This window comes from Sinohyriopsis cumingii, unplaced genomic scaffold, assembly GCF_028554795.1.
Source record: "Sinohyriopsis cumingii isolate HCF-2022 unplaced genomic scaffold, ASM2855479v2 utg005279l, whole genome shotgun sequence".
In the NCBI taxonomy this organism is placed as follows: domain Eukaryota; kingdom Metazoa; phylum Mollusca; class Bivalvia; order Unionida; family Unionidae; genus Sinohyriopsis; species Sinohyriopsis cumingii.
In genome coordinates this window covers 10,470-38,429 of record NW_028316924.1, presented here as the reverse complement: position 1 = coordinate 38,429, position 27,960 = coordinate 10,470, and the positions used below count along the sequence as shown (strand labels likewise).

Below are 27,960 nucleotides of genomic sequence, written 5' to 3'. Positions count from 1 at the left end.
TAATGTGTTTTTAACCTTGAATTAGGAAAGAGAATTTTGTAATTACTCATATTTTCTGCTCGAATTTGCACAAAACGCATCAGAAGATAAAGGACAAACTGCTGACATTACTGTGAGAAATCTTCTAATTCAGTCTAATGCACACTTTGCCTAGTCAGTGCGTTTAAACCTAAAATAAAAAGAAAATTTGCTTGTTCCGAGTTAATCACGGGTAAATTTTAAGTTGTTGTTAAACGAAAACACCACCACCATCCCTAAAACCCTCCCTCAAGTATTTTCACCAATTTGATGAAATAAATCCTTTATGAAAATGATAGAGGGACAAGAGGAAACCGGAAGAGACTCTGGAGGAACAGATAGGCAGAATTGTTGGAACTGTTGGACCCAGCATGTTACTTAGTAGTCTCTCTGAGTCGGTGGCATTCTTTTTCGGTAAGTAGATTGTACGTATTCATACGTCTAGAATGCTACAGTGGTAACCTCCCTTGTGTTGCAGTTGAAATGGATCGTCATGTAGATGCCATTGTATGCTTAATTTCTATCCAAGATTGTAGGTTTGTTAACAAAATGTTTATATGGCCAACTTTTATCCATGATTGTAATTTGTTAATAGAATGTTTACATAACATTTGAGTTTGGAACATTCTTGATCCAATCTTGTTTACAATTAGATTGGAATTTTTCGATGAAATGATTCACATCTATGTCAAGTGAAATGTTTATAAATAGGAATTTGGTAAACAATAAGTCTTTCCTATTCAATATCAGTATGTGGGAATCCATGATCAGAATTTGCATTTGTGTTGTTATCTGATATAATTGAGAGGAAATATTTATTTAAAATATTCAATGGGGTTACTAAAGTGTTCATTGATTTTAGGATTAATGCATTGCATTTTTATATATAAAAAATCTATTTCAAAGACGTAGGATTACAACACTGTTTTATAACAGGAAATTTAAAATTATTGAAATTCATCGGGAGCATGCTATATTTTTAGACTTGTGACAGGTCATTTAGGATCATTTAGTATTTACAAAAACCGTATGTGTCTCTTCAATGTTCACTTTGTAGAGAACTAAATTGCTGGTTGATTTTACTTAAATTATTGGTTTCACTTTCTTTCATCAACATAATTTAAGACCTAGAGTAGTAACGTGGGTTATCTCCCATTACTGATAAATGTGCATATCTTCAATCTCTGTTTGACACTGGGAACTCAGCATATTAACATCCTATTTAAGTACGAGGCTTTCTTCCTTAATAATGGTTTGTAAATACTCGTACTGATTTAATACCACTGTAACTGATTTCAGTTATAGGTGATATTTTGCACCCATTTATAAAGAAAAGTCATTGACCCCAGATTTTATATTTCCAAATCATATTCATATTCTCCAGTATGTCTGGAGTAGAAATCAAATGCATTATCAGCTTCAATCGTTCTCGCTTTATTTTTGGAGTGTTTAACTGATATCTTGTACATGATCGGCTTGTAATTGTGGACCCTATCCAGTTGGATACGTAGTCTTTAATTGTTCGTTTTATAAGTGTACATCATCAGTTTGTAATTAGCGAATCTATCAAGGTGGACATTTAGTCTATAATTGTTTGTTTTAAGTGTATATCAGCAGTTTGTAACTAGGGAGTCTATCAGTAAACTCTTTTGAGAATTATAAATGGACACGTAAATAAAAATGGCAGATACCCTTGATTTGTTACAATATATTAGGAAAGAGATACGGTAGTATTTAACTTCATTCTATTTACGAAAGGCAGCAATGTTTTACCTGATTCTTGGTACAAAAGGCAGCAGTGGTTCTACATCGTTCTTTGTGAGAAAGGCAGCGGTATTTTACCTCATTCTTGGTATAAAGGCAGCAGTGTGTTACCTCATTCTTTGTATGAAAGTCAGCGGTGATTTACCCATTGTTGGTACAAAAGGCAGCATTAAGTGTCCTACCTCATTCTGGTAAGAAAACATCAGTGTTTTTATTTCATTCTTGGTAAGAAAGGTAACAGTGTTCTACCGTATTCTTGGTAAGAAAGCCATCCGTTTTACCTCATTTATTGTAAAAGATATTTCGAGCAATCGTTTATCATGTTTTGCTGAGAATTTGTTACTAGTGACCCTCACCTAAACCACAACTGTCATTTGGTACTTCGGAGTTGTCATTGTAGGTAAATGTTTGAATTAGCCAAATTTGAAGACTGTGAGGCTGTTAGACCTTGCATTTTACTATGCAATATTTTGAAGTCTGTCGCTTTTTTTACAAAAAATTGTACATAGACCATACATATTTGTGTACCAATAATACTAATTGTTAACTCCTTAGTGTTAAAGAGATAACGAATCTCTTTTGTTGCGGGTAATGTCTGTCTGTTCAGTATGAATTAACTATTGTAAGTTCGAGTGATACAGGTGTGAAAAACCAGAACGTTAAACTATTTGATGCTTTAGGAGTTGATCAGTTAATGACAAAGTTTCTTGTCATATTTACGAAAATTACATATGATCTTCGATCTTTCATTTGACAAAATAATCTTTATTTTAATGTTGCATCCTGAGGCGTCTTTAAGTATAAATTAGAACCAGGCAATTTCCTAGGAAACTGATTTTTGTTAGATCAGTCTTACTCTTCATATTCTGTGTCTGTATTTGGCAGTTATTGACCAAATAACGAACTGCTATTTAGCTGTTACAGTTAATTTCTAAATGGAAATACATACAAACTGAAAATACATTTTAAAATTATTTTTTGAAGATAGAGAATATTAGGTTTAAATTTAAAGGTTTATTTAATACGTGCAATAATCAAGCGAGCAGATTCAACAACGGTTTTGTTAAAATGTTATCCATTTCAAAGTTTCAAAGTCAATCCAAATGATATAGAAACAAAAGCACAAATCTAAAAGTGGAATTAATATTTTTTTAATTTATTTATTTATTTATTTATTTATTTATTTATTTATTTTAAAGGAGCCATGACCAACATGCCAGCCGTAAGGACTTTTTCGTTGTACGCTGCCATGGCGGTGCTGTTTGATTTTCTGCTTCAGATTACATGTTTTATCGCGATAATGGTGCTAGATGCCAAAAGACGAGAGGTACATTAGAAGATTTTTATTTCTTTAATTTAAAAATCTGTTTAATATAAATCGTGTATTATATATCCCAAAAGTTAAAATTACGCTATTTACAGAATCTTTCTTAACTATATTTATAAGTAAAATGTAAATATTAACTTATTAGAAAGGATTCGATATATATATATATATATATATATATATATATATATATATATATATATATATATATATATATATATATATATATATATATATATATATTTGACCAATGGGTTATTATAGAAACACCGGTTTGACTGCTGCTGTTTTATACAAGGGATGAAATCAAAGAATCAAGATGGCTCAGACGGATTCCTTTTCCACATTTTCAAAGAATATTACTCCAGTTTCCTGATGTTTCGTTGGATTCGCCCTTTAGTAGTAAGTGTTTCAAGCATGTACATTACGGTAAAATAGTTTCAAGAATGAGTTATTCATTAACATTGCAAAAAATGAATTTTGATCAGAAAAGTATAACAATAACTAGTGGACAATGTTTTTTTTTTGTTAGGAGAAAAATAATTAGAAATTGAACTGTAAGATAGACGTTAATAAAATATATTGCCTTTTTAGATAAAGATTCAATTTGATTCGTTTGATTCAAGACTGCAAATACTATGTACTTGTTGAAATAAAGCTTGAATGGAGTTAAAAGAATTGCCCGAAAATGTTAGAAGGAAATTGTCTTCTTATTTATCCTTTATAACTGGGTCTTCTGTATGTCATTTACTTTGACGATATATTTTCTTTTAACCAAAGTAGATCAAATTGAAATAGTGAAAACTACCTTATCACTGTCCCTACTTATAAATTTAAACTTATTTAGATTTGTTTTAATTCAGATACTTGTTTTAATTCAGATACTTGTTTTCGTTGGCTTGTTCTGCGCCTCACTTGCTATGACTTTCCATGTTGATATTGGATTGGAACAAGGCTTGTCTATGCCAGAGGTAATCTCTCTCTCTCTCTCTCTCTCTCTCTTCTGACAATGGAACATATAATAGGATGTGATAAACCATAATAATAGACTGCAACATTCTAAAAACAAGATTCATAAAGAAAATCATTTGATTAAAGTGGCTCAACATAGAGAATACTGATAGACGCATGCGTGGATGCATCGCTGATGAATACTCAAATAAATCGAACTCAAGTCAGGCAGTTCATTTCGTTTGGACCATTTATGTTATATCTGCGAGGCAAAAATATATTCAAATGATGTATTTTAGGCCAGTAACTTATGAAAAATTCGAAAATCATGTCCTCCTGAAATTTCCCCGCAAATTAAAGAAATCACAAGTAAATCGAACCAACTCGGATATTTATACGATTGACTGTAGGATTGACGTAGAAATTACGAATACAATCTTATAATATGCCTTCATTTTCTCAGTCGATCCTTTTTATCTTGTAAAACCGAAGCAGTCCTAATGGCAGCTATCATACATTCAAGATATAATTCGTAAGAATTTACCTTGAAGTCGTGGATAAATTTTTTGTCGGTAGACTCGAGTTTCAACATAGAATTGATTCTGGAGAATTTCTTAATTACGAGTACTTGGCATCATTATTGTAACATAATACAGAGGGCGGGGAAAATATACTTTTTCTGCAGCTATTTTCGTTTCGTACGCATCCTCTGTTTTATTTAGTTGTATATAATCCAAACTTAACTTAAATGGCGCAGAAATTTAAAACTTGTCATAATTTTATTTCCCATTTGTTTATTGTTTTTATCAAGGATTCCTTCGTTCTGGATTACTTTAACAACATATCGGTCTACCTTGCGGTAGGAGCACCGGTGTATTTTGTAGTACCGAAGGGACACGACTATTCTAGTACCAACGGACAAAATTTAATATGTGGCGGTCTGGGCTGTCCACAGAATTCAGTAATCGGACAAATTTACACCGCATCAAGGTTGAAAAACTAGTAAGTAATACTTCCTTTACTACATAGATCACATAATAATTTTCTTACAAATTTAATCATATAAAAATATTTAAAGCATGTTTCTCATTTTTTATGACAAATTTCTATAAAAAAAATAACTGTTAATGATTTAGAAAAATAGTCGTATTTGGCACAAATTTGTTTTAAATATTACAAATATAATTATATTTACCGACCTTTATCATCAAGTTTGGCACGTGTCATGTATGCTAATATATTGGCCTAGTGGGATGGAAAAACGTTGATTCTAAATGAAGACAGACAACATGAATTCTTTTAAAATTATTTACTAGCATAAGTTAATGTATTAAATCCACTAAATATTTTCTCATTTGTCAATCGATGTGTTTTATGTTTACTGAACCAGCATGATAAATTTCGTGCCTAGGTGTTGACATCTAGCTCAGTTTATGTAGTAGGCTTCCGTGTTAGCATTTCCTATTTTTATCAACAGTTTCTCTAATGTCAACACGATGTTAATTCCAGGATTCAATCTATAAAATAAGCTTAACCATCTCACTTTAGTTTAATCTTTTAGATCACAACTTATTTCTTTAATCTCAAGGTAATTTGTTGAAGTAAAATAATAATAATATGATATATTTTGGTGTAATTTTGGATGAATCAGAGGAGGATAATTTTCCAGCCACTGAAGAGCTGGAAATTGAAGAAAAAAAGACAGAATTCTGTGTCTTTGCCATAGAAAATTATATTGTTGGTCCTGATATAATTACAACACACTGTATTAATACTCATGGTATGTTCAGAAATTGTTAGCAAATCCAAAGAATTGGTAGAGCTGGACATTTGTTCCGAACTATTTGCTCTCCACGTCACCACTAAATCTGTGTCAGCATCATGGGTTTGTAAGGTCGTCGTTTGTCTTCCTCCATGCTTACTCATATTTGACAGGGTTAATCTTCATAAAAATGAAATCAAAAGTTTTATCTTAGAGTACTGAATTGTTGCTTTTATCTATTTTATGCTGACGTGCCTTAAACCAAACGTACATACTTTTTTCAACTTTCATAACATGTAGTTATATCCTGCTTTTTCTTTCGATTGCCTCCTCAACAAGAGAACTACTTTTCTTCTCTGATGAATTAATTGATTTGGCTAAATCGATTGATTGAGCACTGCAGCAGAAAAAGCAGCACATCAAATCAGGAGTGTTTGTACAGGTTGTGTGTGTACAGGTTGTCTGTTTGTACAGGTTGTGTGTTTGTACAGGTTGTGTGTGTACAGGTTGTGTGTTTGTACAGGTTGTGGGTTTGTATAGGTTGTGTGTATAACTGTTGTTGTTTTATGATTGCTTTTAGCACGTATATAGCCCAACCAGCTTCTTCCTGGATTGACGATTACTTTGATTGGTTGACCCCAGGTGGAAGTCCCACATGTTGTCGATACTACGCAGAAACAAGAAAGTTCTGTGCCTCAACCGGTAATGTTTCTATTCTTCTTTCAATTTTTTTTTCTTCTCTATCCTTTCTTTGCTGATATATAAGTTAAAATTACCATCCAAAAGTGCCAAACAAATTTTACAGAGATAAAGTATGCAAAATGTTTGGTTATATTATTAATAAAATTGTATGCACCTATTATTCAATTTACTTTCGAATTATCTAAAAGAAAACAAAAAACCGCTTTGCATAATTTCTCTTCTTTGGTTCATTGTCATTATAGCATGCCTACCACTAATATCTCATACACTAAAGAACTGGGCTTAAATTTAATATTTCAGGGTTAATTAATTAATAATTACCCAGAACGTATCTTCTATTTTTTGTATCTTTGCCTTCTCTATATTTCTTCGACACACAAACACATATTCACCCTCGACACAATTTTGTAATAGCCTTTTACTTTAGGTCTCATCTAGGAAACTACTGTTCTTTGCATAATTTTATTTCAATTTGATTTAATAACAAAGCATGAAAATCAAATGAAAATTGATGATTTAAATTTAAAATGGTATGTTAAATATTTTACACTTTCATTTATTTAGTTAAAAACGACACTTGCTACCCATGTCAACTCCATAACTTCACTAAGGGTCGTCCATCTTCAGAAGATTTCTCTAAATATCTGAAATGGTTTCTTAGTGACAACCCAGGGCTTACATGTGGGAAAGGGTAAGATATCAAATAGTCACAACAGTTTTCTCTTTCACACACCCAAACTTTATATATATATCTCATTTTGTAATTAATTAACCTTTATTAGTTAACAGTTCGTGGACAAGTAATATAAAACTACAAAGCGTGTTGTGTGCAAATGTGCCCCAGCCTTGATCCGTAAGTCCAAGTGTCTTTAGATGTTCGATCAATATTTCTAACAAATGGATATTATCTTGTCTCAAAAATATTTGTCATGAAATAGTTAAGTTGTAAAATTTTAGGACTTTAAATAAAAGATGGATAGTTGAAAGAATCAAGACCCATTTAAAACACACAAATACCAGACTGTCTTTGAACAAGTATAAACACCCTATGGGTCAGTGTTTTGAAATATATTTATTTAGTGATGATGCATTCATCATCACATTTGTATGCAATGTAAGTTGTTCAAAAATAAAAGCTTGCATGATAAGGACGGAGAGATGAAGTTAAAACATAACTTATATTTTTATCACATTTTCAGCGGGCATGCAGCATACGCATCGGCTGTCGAGCTCATCAATAACGGCACTGCAGTTGGAGGTAAGATTTGTATATAATCCTTTATCGAGATAAAGATGTTGTTTACGTATCATATTAAAATCGTTTTAGCAAATAAATTAGATGAAAAAAATTACCTAGCTTTCCAAAAATATATAATCGATGGGCTTTGTGTTATTTATGAACTTCTAAAGAGTATTGTGGGAAAGTTCAAGCTCTTATAAGATATGAAAACTTGACGGTTACCTAATTTGTCCGGACATATATTGAATGCTGATGTTGGGAAGTGGGTGGTTGCATTGGCGCAGTTGGAAAGAAATGAACAAACTAGTATGTGTATTCATGAAAACAAACGATCTTAAAGTTTACCAGTAAGTATATGAACAGTCTTATGTATATGAAAATGAGTAATAGTGATGGTTATTGAACCAAACGTATACAAGAAATGATAGTAGTGATCATTTTTCTAAATTTTGTTGAAAATAGTGTACAGATCGTATGTTCTATATTGTATACGACTATCCTCAATAACAATGCAACTGATTATTAATTATTTTCATTTTACAGAAACAATAAAAAAGAAAATCATATTTAAAATTCGAAAAATTTACTTGTGTGAAATTCTCAGGAAAAGAGTTTTCTTGATACATTCCACTGAATCATCTGAATAGCACGTGCCAATGAGTTTGGAATCACGAGCTTGAGTTGAGACAGTTATAGATCCCTTGCAAAGCCTGTTGGGACCATATTAGCTATGCTAAGATTGGTACAGAGCACCTGTAAAGTTGTTAGTTCCGAAAGACAATTAACAAGTAGCACCTCCTTTATAAATCACAATCAGGGTTGCATCAAAAACATTCATGCTAAACTGCATTGTCGAAACTTTGTAGACCAAAGACAACTTGATATTGAATCCGAAACTTGAGCAATCATGATTGAATTTAATAAAGCATTTCGATTTTGTCGAAAAGCCTAGAACTCCTAGTTCAAGAAATATTTTAAGTGGTGTTCCTCAAGGCTATGTATTAATGCCTCGTATTTTATTAATGTTTATGAACTACTAAGACTTATATCTATTACACTTTAGCGCGGATCTTTTCGCTGAATATTCTACGTTGAATGCTTTTGGTAAATTTCTTGACTCCATCAAAAATAATCTTTAAATCGACCTCAACAATTTATCAGTTTTGTATTAACAAAATCTTACGTCAATAAAGAAGTCAAGTGTGCGTCATATAAATTATACTTACTTTCTTACTTTTAATAAAATGCTAAAGAAATGTTTCAGTATTTGAAACTTCATCTTTATTTCATAAATGTTTTATAAAAATTTCAGCTACATACTTCATGACGTACCATACTACACTCAGAAAATCCAAAGACTATATCGAAGCGCTTCGCGGAGCCAGAAAGTTAGCCGATGATATTTCGATAGCCTTGAACTTGACCAAGCCTGATGAGAAAGTATTTGCCTACAGGTAAATATTTCTGTTGAACTTTATTTTTTACATTTAATAAGCGTGCATCATGAATTCCTCGAGAAAGCCAGTGCCTTTCGTTTTGCTGGAATTTGTTCTAAAGAGCAAATTATCGAGACTGTAGTGTATGCGGCTTTCTTGTGATAAATAGTGTTTGCGAAGAATATTGACTGTAAACTATCTTACACCGAAATCTTTATCATTGAAATATTTTCTGAAACTCAGTTCCCTCGTCATTTTAGCAAAATTGTAGGTTTTCCCAATTTAAAAAATAATAATATTTCTAATAAAACATAAATGTTTTTTTTCTGAAATTTCATATTACCAATGGACCTATTTATGGTTTACCATGCAATAAAAACAATTAGAAAGGAAGGAACAGAATATGATATGTACAGAATTGATCATTTCGGACGTATCTCTTTAAATTAAGATAAAATATACTACATTACATAATACCCATGTGAGTATGTAATTTATGTCCATTAATATTTTTTTTAGGTCGTCTAGCCCGTTACATTGCACGAATCAAATTGATCTTCATGAACAATTTTAGCTGCAATGATTAACTGAATCGATGCTGTACACAACTGAAACATAATAAATATATAAATCAGTTTCAGATAGTTAATATTAATGAAATTTGTTTACCCATTTTATCTTCTAACAGTATTTTCTACGTGTTCTATGAGCAATACTTGACCATCGTAAACGATACACTGCTGAATTTGGGAGTCTGTCTTGCCTCTATCTTTGTGGTGACTGTGATCTTGCTGGGATTTGACTTTTATTCCGGATTCCTGGTTTTAATGACGATTCTGATGATCCTGGTGGACATGATGGGAATGATGTACATGTGGGATATTAGCCTTAACGCTGTTTCCCTTGTCAACCTGGTTATGGTGAGTTATTCATGTTAAAAACAATTTTGATCACCTTTTCTTTAAGGTTAAACAGTTGATTGAGCATGGTTCAGAATGACTTGTCTTTGTGTCATATTGATTCAACCCATGTACGAAGAATACCCGTAAAAGGATGTAAGAAAATGCTGCAAATGACTAAAGGTCACCCAAAATATAACAAAAATTTAGTATCACGGTAACCTTGATTTCATAATGAGCGAGCGTGACCCAGTAAGAATTGTCCTAGGTTCAGGACGATTCATCCAGTATGTTAAGGGCATCCTTCATGGTGTTGAGGAAATCTGTGAAAATGGAACAAAAGGTTTAATCAGAACCGTAACGCAAATTTGTACGACAAAAATTGACCCCTAAGATAGAATCGGACAAGCAGTGATAACGAAGAATGAATTGTCGTAGCTAAATATAGTGATATCGCAGAATGAAGTGCCTTAGCTTCATATAGTGATATCACAGAATGAATTGTCATAGCTACATATAGTGATATCGCAGAATGAATTGTCGTAGCTACATATAGTGATATCGCAGAATGAATTGTCTTAGCTACATATAGTGATATCGCAGAATGGATTGTCTTAGCTACATATAGTGATGTCGCAGAATGAAGTGCCTTAGCTACATATAGTGATATCGCAGAATGAAGTGCCTTAGCTACATATAGTGATATCGCAGAATGAAGTGCCTTCGCTACATATAGTGATATCGCAGAATGAATTGTCTTAGCTACATATAGTGATATCGCAGAATGGATTGTCTTAGCTACATATAGCGATATCGCAGAATGAATTGTCTTAGTTACACATAGTGATATCGCAGAATGAAGTGCCTTCGCTACATATAGTACTATCGCAGAATGAAGTGCCTTAGCTACATATAGTGATATCGCAAAATGGATTGTCTTAGCTACATATAGTGATATCGCAGAATGAATTGTCTTAGTTACACATAGTGATATCGCAGAATGAAGTGCCTTCGCTACATATAGTGATATCGCAGAATGAAGTGCCTTAGCTACATATAGTACTATCGCAGAATGAAGTGCCTTAGCTACATATAGTGATATCGCAGAACGAATTGTCTTAGCTACATATAGTGATATCGCAGAATGAATTGTCTTAGTTACACATAGTGATATCGCAGAATGAAGTGCCTTCGCTACATATAGTGATATCGCAGAATGAAGTGCCTTAGATACATATAGTGATATCGCAAAATGGATTGTCTTAGCTACATATAGTGATATCGCAGAATGAATTGTCGTAGCTACATATAGTGATATCGCAGAATGAATTGTCTTAGCTACATATAGTGATATCGCAGAATATATTGTCTTAGCTACATATAGTGATATCGCAGAATGAATTGTCGTATCTACAGACAGTGATATCACAGAATTAATTGTCTTAGCTACATTATTATTCATACTAAGTGTAACGATAATACAACAATGTTTTATATATAAAAAAAATACATGCAAATGAAAACTGTAGCCAAAACTTTACTAAACTGATTTAACACACCACCGCCGGAAATGTGCTCATACTATGGAATTGATGTAAAATGTCCAGTTTATAATTAAATTGAAAGAAGCCAATATTATTTATTTTACATGAACATTTTATACTTGAGGTCACGGAAGCCAATAGCAATTATTTTTACATGAACCGTGTTATTATCGATATATTTATATTTTAATGCAATAAATTTAGGTTTGCTTAGCTGTACATTTTTACCAATATGTATATCTTTACATGAATATTGAAAACTATACGCTGTAAAAATGTTTGCACGTCGCAATAACTTTTTTCCCTCACCAAACTTTGTGCTTGTTAAGGTCATATTACGATAACCATCTTGTTGTATCTTCATTCAATACGGATATGTCCAACTTTGCTAACCAAGGTTCTGATATGCTAACCCTATCTACACCTTTGTGGAATGATCAGATATTTCGGTGCTTCCGGTCTATGAATTTCATTGAATGTGGCAGCAAGCCACCGCATCCAATCAAAGTCAAATTGTTCAAATATGAACGCTGTTCTACATGCTTGAGACAAGGGTAGCACGGGAGCATGCAACATGAATTGACTCATAAATAAGCATGTTTCCACTGCTGGTTTGTGTTAGTACAAGTACATTCCTCCCCCCCCCCCCCGCCAAGAAAAAAAACCCACCTGTAATGGCTTCTCTTTAATACTTATTCATTCTTTTGATGTTAAACATAAAACGTATCCTTTTGAAACCACTTGCCTCCACAATTGTCGGCCGATGCACAATGCACCATTGTTACACGATATTTATTAGTTGGCATTATATAATAAAGGAGACAACTTTTGAAATCCAGTAGATGTGGTTAGGACAAAGTACTGAAATATCTTATTGATACGCCACGATGTAGATAGGGTTAACATATCGGAACCTTGGCTAGAGAAGATTTGCTTTGTTTTTGTGTATTCTAACTCTGGCACTTACACAAAGATATCACTCATGTCCACCAGTATAGTTGATGGCCAATGCTACAGTTGTACCACTCATATAAAAACTTACTATGATATAATATCTTTTCTTTACAGGCGATCGGGATATCTGTGGAATTCTGCTCTCATCTAATTCGGGCATTTGTTGTCAGTACTCAGCCGACACGTGTTGAACGTGTACAAGACTCTCTAGCACACATGGGGAGTTCGGTACGACATTAAAGATTTTTAAAATAGTGACTTCATTAACAGATGAACAGATGAAAAGAAAACAATCTCTTCGACTTAAAAATGACCTGTATAATTTCAGTACATTGTACAACAATTTATCACATAACGTTTTTAATATGTGGCACGTAATAATAATACGTCATGACATCACAAATGACGTACTGGCTTTATGAATCACAAGAGTGTAGTTACCAAGGCATTTTAGTTTGTTTTTATTCAAAGTAAATTCTTTGATAGCAATTGCATCATAGTTTCAGTCACCATAAGACCAGAATTACTGCTACAAACAGCCGTCTTTGAAAAAAAGTACAAAAGTTTCGTACTTATATCCCTCATGCAACGCGCCTATGTGTGCGACTGACTTCACTAACCACAAAAGGGAGACGTCGACGGTACTCAGTAAAGGCCTATGCTACTCTATTGCAAATCGATTCGCTACATTTATATCTCGTCTTGGCATGCCGAGGCTGTATCTGCATAGTTATACTGCAAATTTCAGTCGGGAGGGGCAATGGGGAAACTGTGACCCTTTATGGATTGTTTACATAAGTGGATACATTTTATTTCATTTTCAAGAGTTATTTTTGACATCATAGAGATTACTACGTCCATTTTCGGACGGAAATTGTTCAAGTTTGGTTCATGATTTTTTTTTTTTTGGCTTATTAGTTTATATTTCAGTAATTAGGAATTTCCCCCGTTATCCTTGCTGTTCACCCCCTCCCCCGTGTCTGTTTATCAAGAAAATTGAAATAACATTAAGAGAGTAAAATATTTAAATGCAGTTGTTTTAAGTATTTTGTTTTGAAAGATATAATTGCTAGTCTGCTTTTTTAAAGAAGTCTCCAACAAAATTAAGAGTATTCTGTCTTGGAGTTAATATAGCAACAGCTCCACAGTAAATCATACATGTCCTATTTCAGCCACACTTAGCAGAGCCCTCCAGCGTCTGAATAAAATCAAAATTACTTTAAGAGAGGAAACGACTTGATGACATTGGAGCTTTGCAAATAGTTATGGTGTACATTATTTTAATGTTACATACTTATGGTGTACATTATTCTAATGTTAAATAGTTATGGTGTATATTATTCTAATGTTTAACAGTTATGGTGTACATTATTTTAATGTTACATACTTATGGTGTACATTATTCTAATCTTAAATAGTTATGCTGTACATTATTGTAATGGTAAATAGTTATTCTATACATTATTTTAATGTTAAATAGTTATGGTGTACATTATTTTAATGGTAAATAGTTATGGTGTATATAATTTTAACCAAAATTAGATTAAGAGAAGAAACAACTTGATGACATTGAAGCTTTGCAAATAATTATGGTTGACATTATTTTAGTGTTGTATAGTTATGGTGTGCAGTATTTTTAATTTACATAGTTATGGTGTACATCATTCTAATGGTGAATAGTTATGGTGTACATTATTTTAATGTTACATAGTTATGGTGTACATTATTTTAATGTTACATAGTTATGGTGTACATTATTTCAGTGTTACATAGTTATGTGTACATTATTTTAATATTACATAGTTATGGTGTGCAGTATTTTTAATTTACATAGTTATGGTGTACATCATTCTAATGGTAAATAGTTATGGTGTACATTATTTCAATGTTACATAGTTATGGTGTACATTATTTTAATGTTACATAGTTATGGTGTACATTATTTCAATGTTACATAGTTATGGTGAACATTATTTTAATGTTACATAGTTATGGTGTACATTATTTCAATGTTACATAGTTATGGTGTACATTATTTTAATGTTACATAGTTATGGTGTACATTATTTTAATGTTACATAGTTATGTGTACATTATTTTAATATTACATAGTTATGGTGTGCAGTATTTTTAATTTACATAGTTATGGTGTACATCATTCTAATGGTAAATAGTTATGGTGTACATTATTTCAATGTTACATAGTTATGGTGTACATTATTTTAATGTTACATAGTTATGGTGTACATTATTTCAATGTTACATAGTTATGGTGAACATTATTTTAATGTTACATAGTTATGGTGTACATTATTTCAATGTTACATAGTTATGGTGAACATTATTTTAATGTTACATAGTTATGGTGTATATTACTGTAATGTTGCATAGTTATGGTGTACATTATTTCAATGTTACATAGTTATGGTGAACATTATTTCAATGTTACATAGTTATGGTGAACATTATTTTAATGTTGCATAGTTATGGTGTACATTATTTTAATGTTGCATAGTTATGGTGTACATTATTTTAATGTTGCATAGTTATGGTGTACATTATTATTATGTTACATAGTTATGGTGTACATTATTTTATGTTACATAGTTATGGTGTATATTATTTTAATGGTAAATATTTATGCTCTACATTGTTTTAATGGTAAATAGTTATGGTGAACATTATTTTAATGTTACATAGTTATGGTGTATATTACTGTAATGTTGCATAGTTATAGTGTACATTATTTTAATGAAAATAGTTATGGTGTACATTATTTTATGTTACATAGTTATGGTGTATATTATTTTAATGGTAACTATTTATGCTCTGCATTGTTTTAATGGCAAATAGTTATGGTGTGCATTGTTTTAATGTTACATAGTTATGCTATACATTATTTTAATGTAACATACTTATGGTGTACATTATTTTAATGTTACATAGTTATGGCTTACATTATTTTAATGTTACATAGTTATGCTATACATTATTTTAATGTTACATAGTTATGGTGTACATTATTTTAATGTTACATAGTTATAGTGTACATTATTTTACCGTTTCTTCAAACAATGTACAAGAAAAAACGTAACTGTGGAACAGCTTTGTTGTAAATCACATGCAATTTTGAAAGCTCACACTAATTGTAGAGCTAGGGTCCATTTGGCGCCCTCGCATTAATGGATGTAGGAGGTTAGCACAACTGTTCGGTACAGATTAAGTCCTTTCGCTCTAATATTCTTAGCGTCATACATGCATTTTTGCTTTCGTCATCTTAGATAAGCAGAATCTCATATTTAATTTGTGCTCACAAGAGATAGAAATGTTTAGACTAGTTTAAAATTTCAGATGAAATGAACAGTTTTGTATAATATCATCAGGCGAAAGAAAGGCATTAATTAGACAATGCAAATGTAACTACATGAACAAGACTTTATCAAAGCACAAATATATAGTGTACATCCATTATATATCTATTCACAGCTTCCAATACTGTGAAAATATATTGCCCTTAAACCAAAATAATTTCTTCACGTCAAATTCATATTATATATATGTACTGTATTATTAGTCTAAAAAATGTTTATAAACTTAATTACTTGACAGACAAATATAATATTTAATATAATTATTTCATAATTATCTTTATCAAGGATTAACACCTATTCATTTTCAAACCACGAGATATTATCAAAAGCATTTCTTCCTTAGGTACTAAGCGGCATCACTTTGACCAAACTTGGAGGCATTATAGTCCTGGCTTTCTCAAAGTCTCAGTTGTTCCAAGTCTTCTACTTCCGGATGTATCTGGGAATTGTCTTGTTCGGTGCTTCCCATGGGCTGATTTTCTTGCCCGTCTTACTTAGTTATGCAGGTGAGTTAACATAAGTTCAACAAATGATCTCTCTCTCTCTCTCTCTCTCTCTCTCTCTCTCTCTCTCTCTGGCTGTCATATGGACTCGGATCACAATTAATTTTCCTATATATTCTCTACATTTGTTTATCAGTACTGAACTTTCCACTGTGTGACAATCAATACAAATCATATTTTAAACTAAAACACCTTCAAAGATGACTTCACAGTTGAGTTCTGTTCATCGGTTCACCGGCATTTCTTTGAGAGGCTGGGCTGTAAGCAAACCAGCATGCAAAAGAACACAAATTTCACTTTCGGATCATCACTAAGGCCTTATTGCTCACTGTGCACTGTCACAGGAACACACACAGACAACCACACCTTAAGCTCATAGTCTAAAGAATAAACAATTAATTTTGCTACAATTACTATTATGCTTGTTTTTTACAGGTCCAAAGGTAAACAAAGCTAAAGTATATTATAATCAGAAGAAAGACACTGAAAATAAATCCGAATCAAGCACGTCATCTAGTCCCACCAATGATGAGGCTCCTATGTTTAGTCGCGAAAAAACAGTGCCTGCAAATTACAACTCATTTAGTTCATGCAGTGTGGTTCATTTATAACATACTCTGTTCGATTACACATGCAAGGAACGTTTTATTTTGGACACTTATTGTTTCTGGATTGTTTTATCTACGAAGGTGGACAAAGTATTTATTTTCCAATCTTCAAAACGAGTAATCAGGACATACCATCGTTAGTTTACGACCTTGGTCATCTGGATATACCATTACTGCTATATCGCTGTACATTTTAGATGAACGATCCCATAGTTTCATATATTGCAGTGATATCTCACAGGTTAGGTATTACAGGACAGTATATCATGTGTGAATTACAGGGCAGTATAACACTTTCGATATTTATTTATGTAATTCTATTCCTGAATCGCCGATTTGTGATCAGTAGCTAAAATAGTAAATATAGCTATATATTATATGCAGGGCCGGCGCCAGACTATCTGGCGCCCTAGGCAATGTTAGATTCTGTTCTGGCGCCCCCTCCCAAAATTTTTTTTTTAATAATAAATAAATAAAATATTTCGGTGTTTTGGTCAGACTAAATCTATCAAACTACCAGATTATTTGTCCCTGTATGAAATAAACCAGGATAAAAATCGACTCTCAATAAAACTGAAATTTATTTATTTATTTTTGAAAACTGTTGTTGATTTGGAGAAATGCGCCCCCTGAAATCAGCGCCCTAGGCGGCTGCCTAGTTTGCCTATATGGTAGCGCCGGACCTGATTACATGTGCTATGTACATGACCCAGACTCATTTTCTTGCAATAGTGAATTGATACTTTTGGAATGATTGTACATATTTTAATTATAATTCAGATAGGGCTAAAGATAACATTGGACACTACTGAGATTATTCTAGCAGTTGAAGTTATGAGAGATCGATTGAAAATATTTTGGTACACGTAAATACAAAGTGTGTGTTTGTGTCTGCTTTACACGGTGCTCTTTTGGTTAAATGCAGTGTTTGTACTTCATGAATTTTGTACAAAAATTATTAAAATATTTATTATCAGTGGGTTACTAAGGGTAAATGGCGCCTTGCGAGACGGTGATCGCCCATAGTGGTTTTTGCACCCAATGACCTCTGGCGCCTTTGGTTTTGGTGCCCCAAAACCTCTAGCACCCGAGTCAACTGCCCCCTCCGTTCCTTCTCCCCATCAGTACGCTAATGTCTAAATTGGTATGCGTACAAGTAATAAATAAAGCTTATAACATCAACTTTTTTGAAAAAACCTCCAAATTGCTTTAGGGAGAGTAGTCTACAAAGCAATCGTCATTTCAGAGATAAACGGTTTTCCCCAATGTCAACACTATATGATCACTTATGCCATTAATAGTTATTAATCTAAACTGATATGACTTGTCCGGTAACGGACTAAGAATGAAACGTGAATGTTGTAATGTAAATTGAAATTCACAATGAATATTCCATGCCAGTTCTGCCTTTCCTTGAATGAGAAATTGATTCTTCACAAACAATTAGCAAATTCTCATTGTCCTCCATCGATAATGTAGAAGCTTTTAACTATACTGAAAAGTGGAAAGTTCGAAAAAGGAATACTTGGATAAACTCGCTTTTTATCGTACCTTGGTTAAGTATCCCACTCCCCAATCTTCCAAACTGTATCCCAATAGACATCAATAAATATAGTTTATATGTTGTTCCTTGTTTATTTCGTGGAAGGGTGGGAGTGGAGGTGTACGATGAGGGGATAATTTAAAATGTTCAACCTTTCCTTTAGCTGGATAAATATATAGTGTTAAGAAATTTATTTTCTACTTTTTTGTTTTGTTTTATTTGTTACATTTTGTGGTATGCGTGGGAAATAAATGTAAGATTAAATGCAGAGAGTTCAGTTTTGAAGACTTTAAGGAATTCTAAACAGTTTGAGGAAATTTCAAAGATATACTGTTGAGCTAAGTTGATTATGACTGCATTGTCTATATGATAGCACATTTACTACTCTTTGTTAAACCAAGACGTATGTATACATTTTGTTGCTTTGCATTTGTAAATATTCCAACGATGATATCTGATATCTCTGTTTTGCGTTTGTGAACATTCAAACGACGATATCCGATATGTTCAATATTTTCCTGATGGAGTGGAGTTGGAGTGATTTTGGGGTAATGTAGCGTATGTCTACGTGCTAAAAAAATATGGGATCTAGTTCTTACGTATAAAATCTTAAGGGTGTGCCTTAATAATTCTCCCGATAGGTTATACAATTTTGTGTAACAGTTCTGGCAAAGAAGTTCTGTGTAGATGTTACCTCCAATGACACAATCCCCATCCCTCCTGTAAATACCAACTGCTTCCTTTATATGACATGTTTTTTTAAGATACGATATTCTAGTCACGAATATATACATTTCTATAAGATTTTAAATATATGCGTATTTTTTTATGAATATTAGTATAAATTTATTAACGAAAATTCAAAACGTTATTTCCATGAGGGTAATATATGGATTAGGATATATTTTCTTGTCATTCCAATGTAGAATAGTATTTTTTTAATGATCAATGCCTTTAAAGTCTACCATTGCTCATATATATTTGTCCACATTAAATACATTCTTTAAAATATAAAATTCAATGCTTGATAGTTGCTTTCAAGTAGTTTAATTTAAAGTGTTGTTTCTTTGAAAATTATACATAGTTCATCTATACTGGGATTTATTACTAGTGTATGTTCTTGTGTGCAATATAGGTTTATCTTGTAATATAGTGCATGATTTATTTATATAATACTCTTGTCTATGTTGATATTTTGTTACTTGAAAATGATACTTTGCATATGTACACTTATTGATTACTAATGTACCGTCCAAATTTGAAAACATGGCCAACATTATGGTCAGTTAATTAGTATCTTTTTATACAAATGTCCTTGAAATGTGTTACACGTTGCATTGATGTGGATGAATAAATATTGATATTAGTTTCTTCTTCAAGCATGAATTTGAGTAGTCCATGATTATTCCTGCTGATTTTGCATATTTGATTTCTTCTCTCTCTCTCTCTCTCTCTCTCTCTCTCTCTCTCTCTCTCTCTCACACACACACACACACACACACATATATATACATGTAAATTTCAGCATCCTTTCCCATCAGTGACATTCATTATGCCAATATTAAGGTTGATACCATCAAGAAATTTTTGCATGCTGAGATTTGTGAAGATGACCAGGATAAAAAATAATCCTGCAACTAAAAATAACAAGTGAACACACAATGGCATTCTTGCGGGGATTGTTTTAAATTTAAAAACGAAAATCTACAATGTTATGAATATACAATTGTACAGGTAAATAAAAACGAATTGGTTTTTCTTTTTGTTGTAAAATCAGTTGAAGTCTACTAATTTCATATCTTCCTAACATTTCATGCATTCATTCATCAGACAGAATTCTCAAAAAATCAATAACCAAATCAAACCAAAAGTAGCTAAAATATGCACGAGACGTAGTAGAAGGTTAATATTTCTGAATAATGCTCGAATCGTAGTGTTTATTTTAAAATAAATACAAAATTTCGTATACAAGATTATAAAATCTGAAGTTGCCAGGTTTAAGGCATTTAAAATTAGAAAAATTTCATTTTCTAAATTGATCATTGCAGAACATGAATGTAGCATAAGGAACTCGTTTATAATAACAAAATGATCTGATAAAACTATGAACAACTCCATCCTTGTTAAAACTATGAACAACTCCATCCTTGTTAAAACTATGAACAACTCCATCCTTGTTAAAACTATGAACAACTCCATCCTTGTTAAAACTATGAACAACTCCATCCTTGTTAAAACTATGAACAACTCCATCTTTGTTAAAACTATGAACAACTCCATCCTTATTAAAACTATGAACAACTCCATCCTTGTTAAAACTATGAACAACTCCATCCTTGTTAAAACTATGAACAAATCCATCTTTGTTAAAACTATGAACAACTCCATCCTTATTAAAACTATAAACAACTCCATCCTTGTTAAAACTATGAACAACTCCATCCTTATTAAAACTATGAACAACTCCATCCTTGTTAAAACTATGAACAACTCCATCCTTGTTAAAACTATGAACAACTCCATCCTTGTTAAAACTATGAACAACTCCATCCTTATTAAAACTATGAACAACTCCATCCTTGTTAAAACTATGAACAACTCCATCCTTGTTAAAACTATGAACAACTCCATCTTTGTTAAAACTATGAACAACTCCATCCTTATTAAAACTATGAACAACTCCATCCTTGTTAAAACTATGAACAACTCCATCCTTATTAAAACTATAAACAACTCCATCCTTGTTAAAACTGTGAACAACTACATCCTTATTAAAACTATGAACAATTCCATCCTTGTTAAAACTATGAACAACTCCATCCTTGTTAAATCTATGAACAACTCCATCCTTGTTAAAGCTATAAACAACTCCATCCTTATTATTTGTATTCTTCTATTGATAAAAGCCAGAATTTTACTATAATATAAATTTCGACCAAAAGTATAAAAAAATCCATAGCACAACAATAGATTACATGTCAAATCATAGGAAAACAATTATTACCATTGTTGAGAAATTCAAAATTAGAAAATTTAAATTACGATTACAATGCTTTTAGAAAGTTACCTCATTTATGCTGTCATTATTAGAAGACTGAACATAAAGATGAAAAGGATTTTATAATGTACAACAAAACATTAAAATAAAAAGCAGTTACAATTCTTGCAATGAAATGAAAAATTCGCCACCAAAAAGCCCCTACTGCGGTTAATATGCTTTTGCTTCGTTGGAGCAGCTTAAATGTGCCAAAGAAATCAAGAAACGCGTCTAGGTCTTTAACTTGTCTCCATATAGTGACACCTCCCCAACTTGATTCCCACACCTTCCTCCTAACCACTTCTTGTTCCAGATCAAGTATACTGTGCATAACTCGAAATCTAGTTTTTATTATTATAAATATAGGACACTATGTCTAGGATATGTTGGTTGGCTTTCGTAATTTCATCTTTTTGCCAATTCAATGTGAGGCAGATGGGTATTCCATATTTTCAAGATATAAATAATCGACTCCGACATGGTATTTTGCGGTATTCACGATGCAGAGACCTTGTCTATGTCCAAGATATACATGGTCTGTGACAGTCTAGAACTACTACCAACGACGTCTATGGGAACAAGGCTATGCTAGTGAGAAGCAGACTTGGCTGGTAGGAGAATTAGGTAACATTTGTACGAGAATGGATTTGTCAGTAGGAGGATAGGGCTAAGTGTAGTGCCTGAATCGCTTTTTAGCAAGTTTACTTTTCGTATTAAATCTCGTAATCTCATATATATCCTGATATAATTTCGTGAAAATAATTACCATTATATATATATATATATATATATATATATATATATATATATATATATATATATATATATATATATATATATATATATATCTTTTACCCGTGTAGATCAAGTCGGGTACATTGTAGATCTTCGTGGCAAAACATAACGATAAAACTGTACATTGGAGATCGATCTGCTGTTTAATGCAATGACAGTCGTACGTGGACGTGTAAGACTCGTGAGCATTGTTAACGCTAGAAAACCCGTTTAGACCTAGCCTCAGTGGATTGTTTAGACGAGCACCAAAATGCTCGCTGGGATGTCTTCGCCTTGCTGTACCAGGTGTTAAACAAGTTGCAATGCGAGTCGTTGATAGTATCAAAAATGTTGTCGATCGGTTTGATAACTGGGATTGCAAGTGGGTAAATCGCTTCGAGGTAAATTACAACGATTAGTAACCCGAGCACCATAAAAAGTAGTTCCAGTTACGCTACCACCAATAGAAACAATGCGAATGTGGTTGGTAAAAGTAAAATTATCAATGAAGCTGCACAAGAACAACTCTCAGATTCGGCATTTAACACTGGGCACGCCTGTGTCGATGCATCGAGGCAAGACAGTCGTATTCGTATCCAGCTAGGGTCCCCAATCAATTAATGATAGAATTGCAAGTGCACATCTAAGTTTATTTTTTCATTGTGGGGCCTTCTTGAAACGGAGGGTAAACTTGAACCTGACGTTTCTCACGCGTACAGCATATGCGCATCCACCAAGTGTTATTACGGGAAAGTTTACATAGTAAATAGATATTCGATATGGTCCTACCGCACCAAAAAAACGTATCTGTTGTGTTAGAACATGTAACTCAAAACAACGACCATACCACTTGTAAGGTAACATTGGACGGCTTAGAAGTGACTGAAGTTTCTCTGTAGTTAATCGGTCATCAGGAACGTTCGTTTTATATATAAAACCGATTATAGTGCACGTGCAACTCACAATTTGTGGTCATATATGGTCTTGTAGCGAAATGTTGACACCGGTTTGCAGATTTACTAACATGAATTCATGACTTTATACCAGACTTCTTACTTTTCATTGCAATATCTAGAACTGTTCTATCAGTCCATTGTTGACGCGTATTTTGTGTAGCTGACATTGGCTGTGGTTACCAGTGCTGTGCCGTGATTCTTTCTGACAAGATTCTGATGTTGGAGGATGCAATGGTCGAGCGATGGGTCATTGATGCATGTGTGGAAAATTCATAATTAAACCTGTTAGGTACGTAAATAAAGACTGGTGGAATGTTGTCATTTCTTGCACTGATTCCAGCTTTGTTAGCATCACCACAAGTAATAACTTCAGGGGAATATTCGGAAGCGTAATAAACGGTGAAGGAGAAACAAAACCTGGAGGCATCAAATGACTGGCTTAATTTCAGGTATGTTTGGAATGGCTTTGATACACCAAAACCTCACATTTAAAGGTGCGCGAGTTTGGATCGTATTTATTCATCGTGATCGTCTTTAGTGGCAAGTGGCGTGCAATGGATATATTGATAAAAAAAATGTCCGTATGGGTGATTCATTGATAACGCGTAGTACTAATGATGATACTATTAAAAATCGTTAATATATACAAATTTGGTGTCGTTAGTTGCCTTAGATTAAATTCGTTTCGCGCACCTTGTATTTCAGCACCATTCCAAAAGATCATCACCAAGACCTTATTACTGTGTACTGTCACCAAAATAAAATTTAAAACAAAACAAACACACCATAAGCTCATATTATAAAGAATAAATAATTACCTTTAAATCCATACCAAGAATGCCTAAATCTTTAATCACCACCAAAATGAGACAGGAATAAATGCTCTTTAAAACGGAATGGGACAACATTCTGTGTTCTGAATCGAATAATTTTAATCAGATTCCATACAGAGTCTTTTAGCCATTCTCACCTTTTGGTAATGTAAGAGCTAGATTTAGGAATTCTTGGTATTGGTTTAAAGGTAATTGTTTATTCGTTAGAACTGGAACAGTATGGTGTGGTGTCTGTATATATTTTGGCGACAGTGCACAGTGAGAAAGGAGGCAGTGAAGCTGATCCGAAAGTGAAATATGTGACCCATTGCAAGGTGCTTTGTTTTCAGTCAAGCCTAGGGAACAAATGCCAGATAATCTGTGATTAGAACTTCACCGTGAGTAGTTAATGAGAACTGTTTCTCGGACAATGGAAATCCAAGTCAAAAAGAGCATGGGGCTGTGTACGGACAAGGGTTTTTAGACCCACCCCTGGGGCTTTTTACGGACAATGGAAATTTAACATGGGGGAATATTAGGCCCGTTTACCGACAAGGGAAAGTTGGGTTGAATAAGAATGGAACAGGTGATGTTAGATCACGGTAATGGACATTGATAACAATGTAGTAGAACAATGTTGTTCTTCTAGTTTCTTCTTTGCCTCCACCATCTTCTTAGTCTTGTTATTGATGTTTTCTTCTTCTTTTTTTCATTGATTCCTCTTTATGTTTTCCTTCTCCTCTTCCTCTTTTTTTCTCTTCTCATTCTCCTCTTCCTTTTCTAACTTTTCATTCCATTCCCGCATTGTTATTATAACCTATTCATCCCCCCTTCTCCTCTATTTCTTCTTTAATCATTTACATTAACATGTCCATTGATTTCCTTGCATTATTAATTTCCATACTAACTCGATGGGGACTGTAATAATAAAAATTGTCATCCATTTTGACAACATTTCTTCGGTCATTCCCAAATTATCTAGAACCTCTTGCTGCTTCTTCATTTTATCAAGGTGGTTACTTGCCATCTTGGTTTATTCAATATTGAATAGAGCGAATAAGATACGCTCGACTTTATTTGTCACGCACGGACGTGAAGGAAAACATTCCTTCTCATATTATCTACTATTAACACAGAAGGGAAGAAAAAGCTATTATATACTATCCATCAACCCCAAATATACTATGCACACACTCGAAGGAGAATAAAAACACCAAAATATACTATTCACACACGTGAAGGAGAAAATGCAAACATAAATATACTATCCACACACGGGAAGGATAAAAAAATAACCCAGATATACTATCCATACAAGGGAAGGGAAAAAAAGAACAAATATAATATCCACACACGGGAAAGAGAACAAAAACACAATATATACTATCCACAAAAATTCTACCCACACACGGGAAGGAGTAAACGACTAACCACAAATATACTATCACCACAAATATTCGCGAACGCATACAAACAAACACTCTACTATCCATACAAATGTACGCGAACGCATACAAACACAATGTCTACTATCCACACAGATGTACGCGAGCGCATACAAGCCCCAAATGTACTATAACACAAACGTACGCAAATGCATACAAACACAATATCTACTATCCACACAAACGTACGCTAATGCATACAAGCCCCACAATCTTCTATCCACACACGGAAAAGAGAAAAAGCAAACGAACACAATATCTACTATCCACACAGAAGGGAAGTAAACAAACCCCAAATATACTATCTGCACTGGGGAAGAGGACAAAACAAACCCCAAATCTACTATCCACACACGGGAAGGAGAACGAAAAGAAAACCCCAAATATAATATCAGCACAGAAGGGAAGGAAAACAAACCCCATACACACTATCAACACAGAGTGAAGAAAATAACCCATTATATATACTATCGACACAAAGTGAAGAAAATAACCCACTGTGTAATATCAACACAGAGTGAATAAAATAACCTTTTATATATACTGTCAACACAGAGTGGAAAAAAGTCATTATACATACTATCAACATAGAGTGAAGACAATAACCCCACTATCCCCACTATATACTATCAAGCTAGAGTGAAGAAAATAACTGATTATATATACAATCAACACAGAGTGAGAAAAAACCCATTATATAGACTATCAAAACAGTGAGTGAAGAAAATAACCCATTATGTATACCATCAGCACAGAGTGAGAAAAAAAATTATATATATATATATATATATATATATATATATATATATATATATATATATATATATAACAGTGAGTAAAGAAAATAACCCATTATGCATACTATCAAAACAGAGTGAAGAAAATAACCCATTATGTATACTATCAAAACAGAGTGAAGAAAATAACCCATTATGTATACTATCAACACAAAGTGAAGAAAATAACCCATTGTGTACTATCAACACAGAGTGAAGAAAATACCCATTATACATTATATCCACAAAGAGTGAAGAAAATAACCCATTATATATAATGTCAACACAGAGTGAAGAAAATAACCCATTATATATACTATCAACACAGTGAGAAAGAAAACTATATACAAACTATCAACACGGAGTGAAGAAAATAACTCATTGTGTACTATCAACACAGAGTGAAGAAAATACCCATTATATATAATATCAACAGAGCGTGAAGAAAATAACCCATTATATATATCAACACAGAGTGAGAAAGAAAACTATATACAAACTATCAAAACAGCGTGAAGAAAATAACCCATTATATATGTTATCAACACAGAGTGAGAAAAAAACACATTATATGTACTGTCAACACAGAGTGAGGAAAAAAATCATTATACATGCTATCAACAAAGAGTGAAGAAAATAACCCATTGTGTACCATCAACACAGATTGAGGAAAATAACCCATTATATATACTATCAACACAGAGTGAATAAAAATCATTATACATGCTATCAACACAGAGTAAAGAAAATAACTCATTGTGTACTATCAACACAGAGTGAAGAAAATAACCCATTATATATACTATCAACACAGAGTGAATAAAAATCATTATACATACTATTAACACACAGTGAAGAAAAAAAAACATTATATATACTATCAGCACAGAGTGAAGAAAATAACCCATTATATATACTATCAAAACAGAGTGAAGAAAATAACCCATTATGTATAATATCAACATAGAGTGAAGAAAATAACCCATTGTGTACTATCAACACAGAGTGAAGAAAATAACCCATTGTGTACTATCACCAAAGAGTGAATAAAATACCCATTATATATAATATTAACACAGAGTGAAGAAAATAACCCATTATATATACTATCAACACAGAGTGAATAAAATTCATTATACATACTATCAACACACAGTGAAGAAAATAACCCCATTATATACTATCAAGCTAGAGTGAAGAACGAAACCGATTATCTACACTATCAATACAGAATGAAGAAAAAAAAACGTTTTTTGAAAGCACCTTAGCCTAGGCCGATAAATTAGCACATCATCCATTATGATGCTGATTTTAGGATTAGGGGCTGATATCACCTATTCATTGAAAGCTGCAATTATTCGCAGCCACTTTTGTCTGCAAACATCGGTATACATTGTATACACTTAACGGTATTTCTCGTGGATGTGGAGCTATCGACGTCTGAAAGGTTCTTTTGGTGACATGTACATTACATTTCCGGAGCAAAGTCTACATAAAGTGACTTTTAAATTCATGTGGAATAGCAGAACCGTCTGTCC

The 27,960-nt window shown here is 32.8% G+C and overlaps 1 protein-coding gene across 2 annotated transcripts; it reads left to right on the top strand.

Annotated features, from left to right (window-relative positions):
* The first annotated feature begins 296 nt into the window (after positions 1 to 296).
* Positions 297 to 20,001, top strand: LOC149768942 (NPC intracellular cholesterol transporter 1-like). Of its 2 annotated transcripts, XM_089949991.1 has the most exons (13): positions 297 to 432; positions 2,982 to 3,109; positions 3,374 to 3,511; positions 3,991 to 4,080; positions 4,872 to 5,062; positions 6,403 to 6,524; positions 7,089 to 7,215; positions 7,724 to 7,782; positions 9,077 to 9,218; positions 9,889 to 10,120; positions 12,712 to 12,825; positions 16,312 to 16,474; positions 16,907 to 20,001. In XM_089949991.1, the coding sequence occupies exons 1-13, from the start codon at positions 390 to 392 to the stop codon at positions 17,080 to 17,082; spliced, it is 1,725 nt and encodes a 574-aa protein (XP_089806117.1). In that variant the 5' UTR covers positions 297 to 389; the 3' UTR covers positions 17,083 to 20,001. The 2 variants fall into 2 exon arrangements, with proteins under 2 accessions (XP_089806117.1, XP_089806118.1); XM_089949992.1 differs by lacking the exon at positions 297 to 432 and having other exon boundaries at positions 2,978 to 3,109; positions 3,408 to 3,511.
* Positions 20,002 to 27,960: the final 7,959 nt, after the last annotated feature.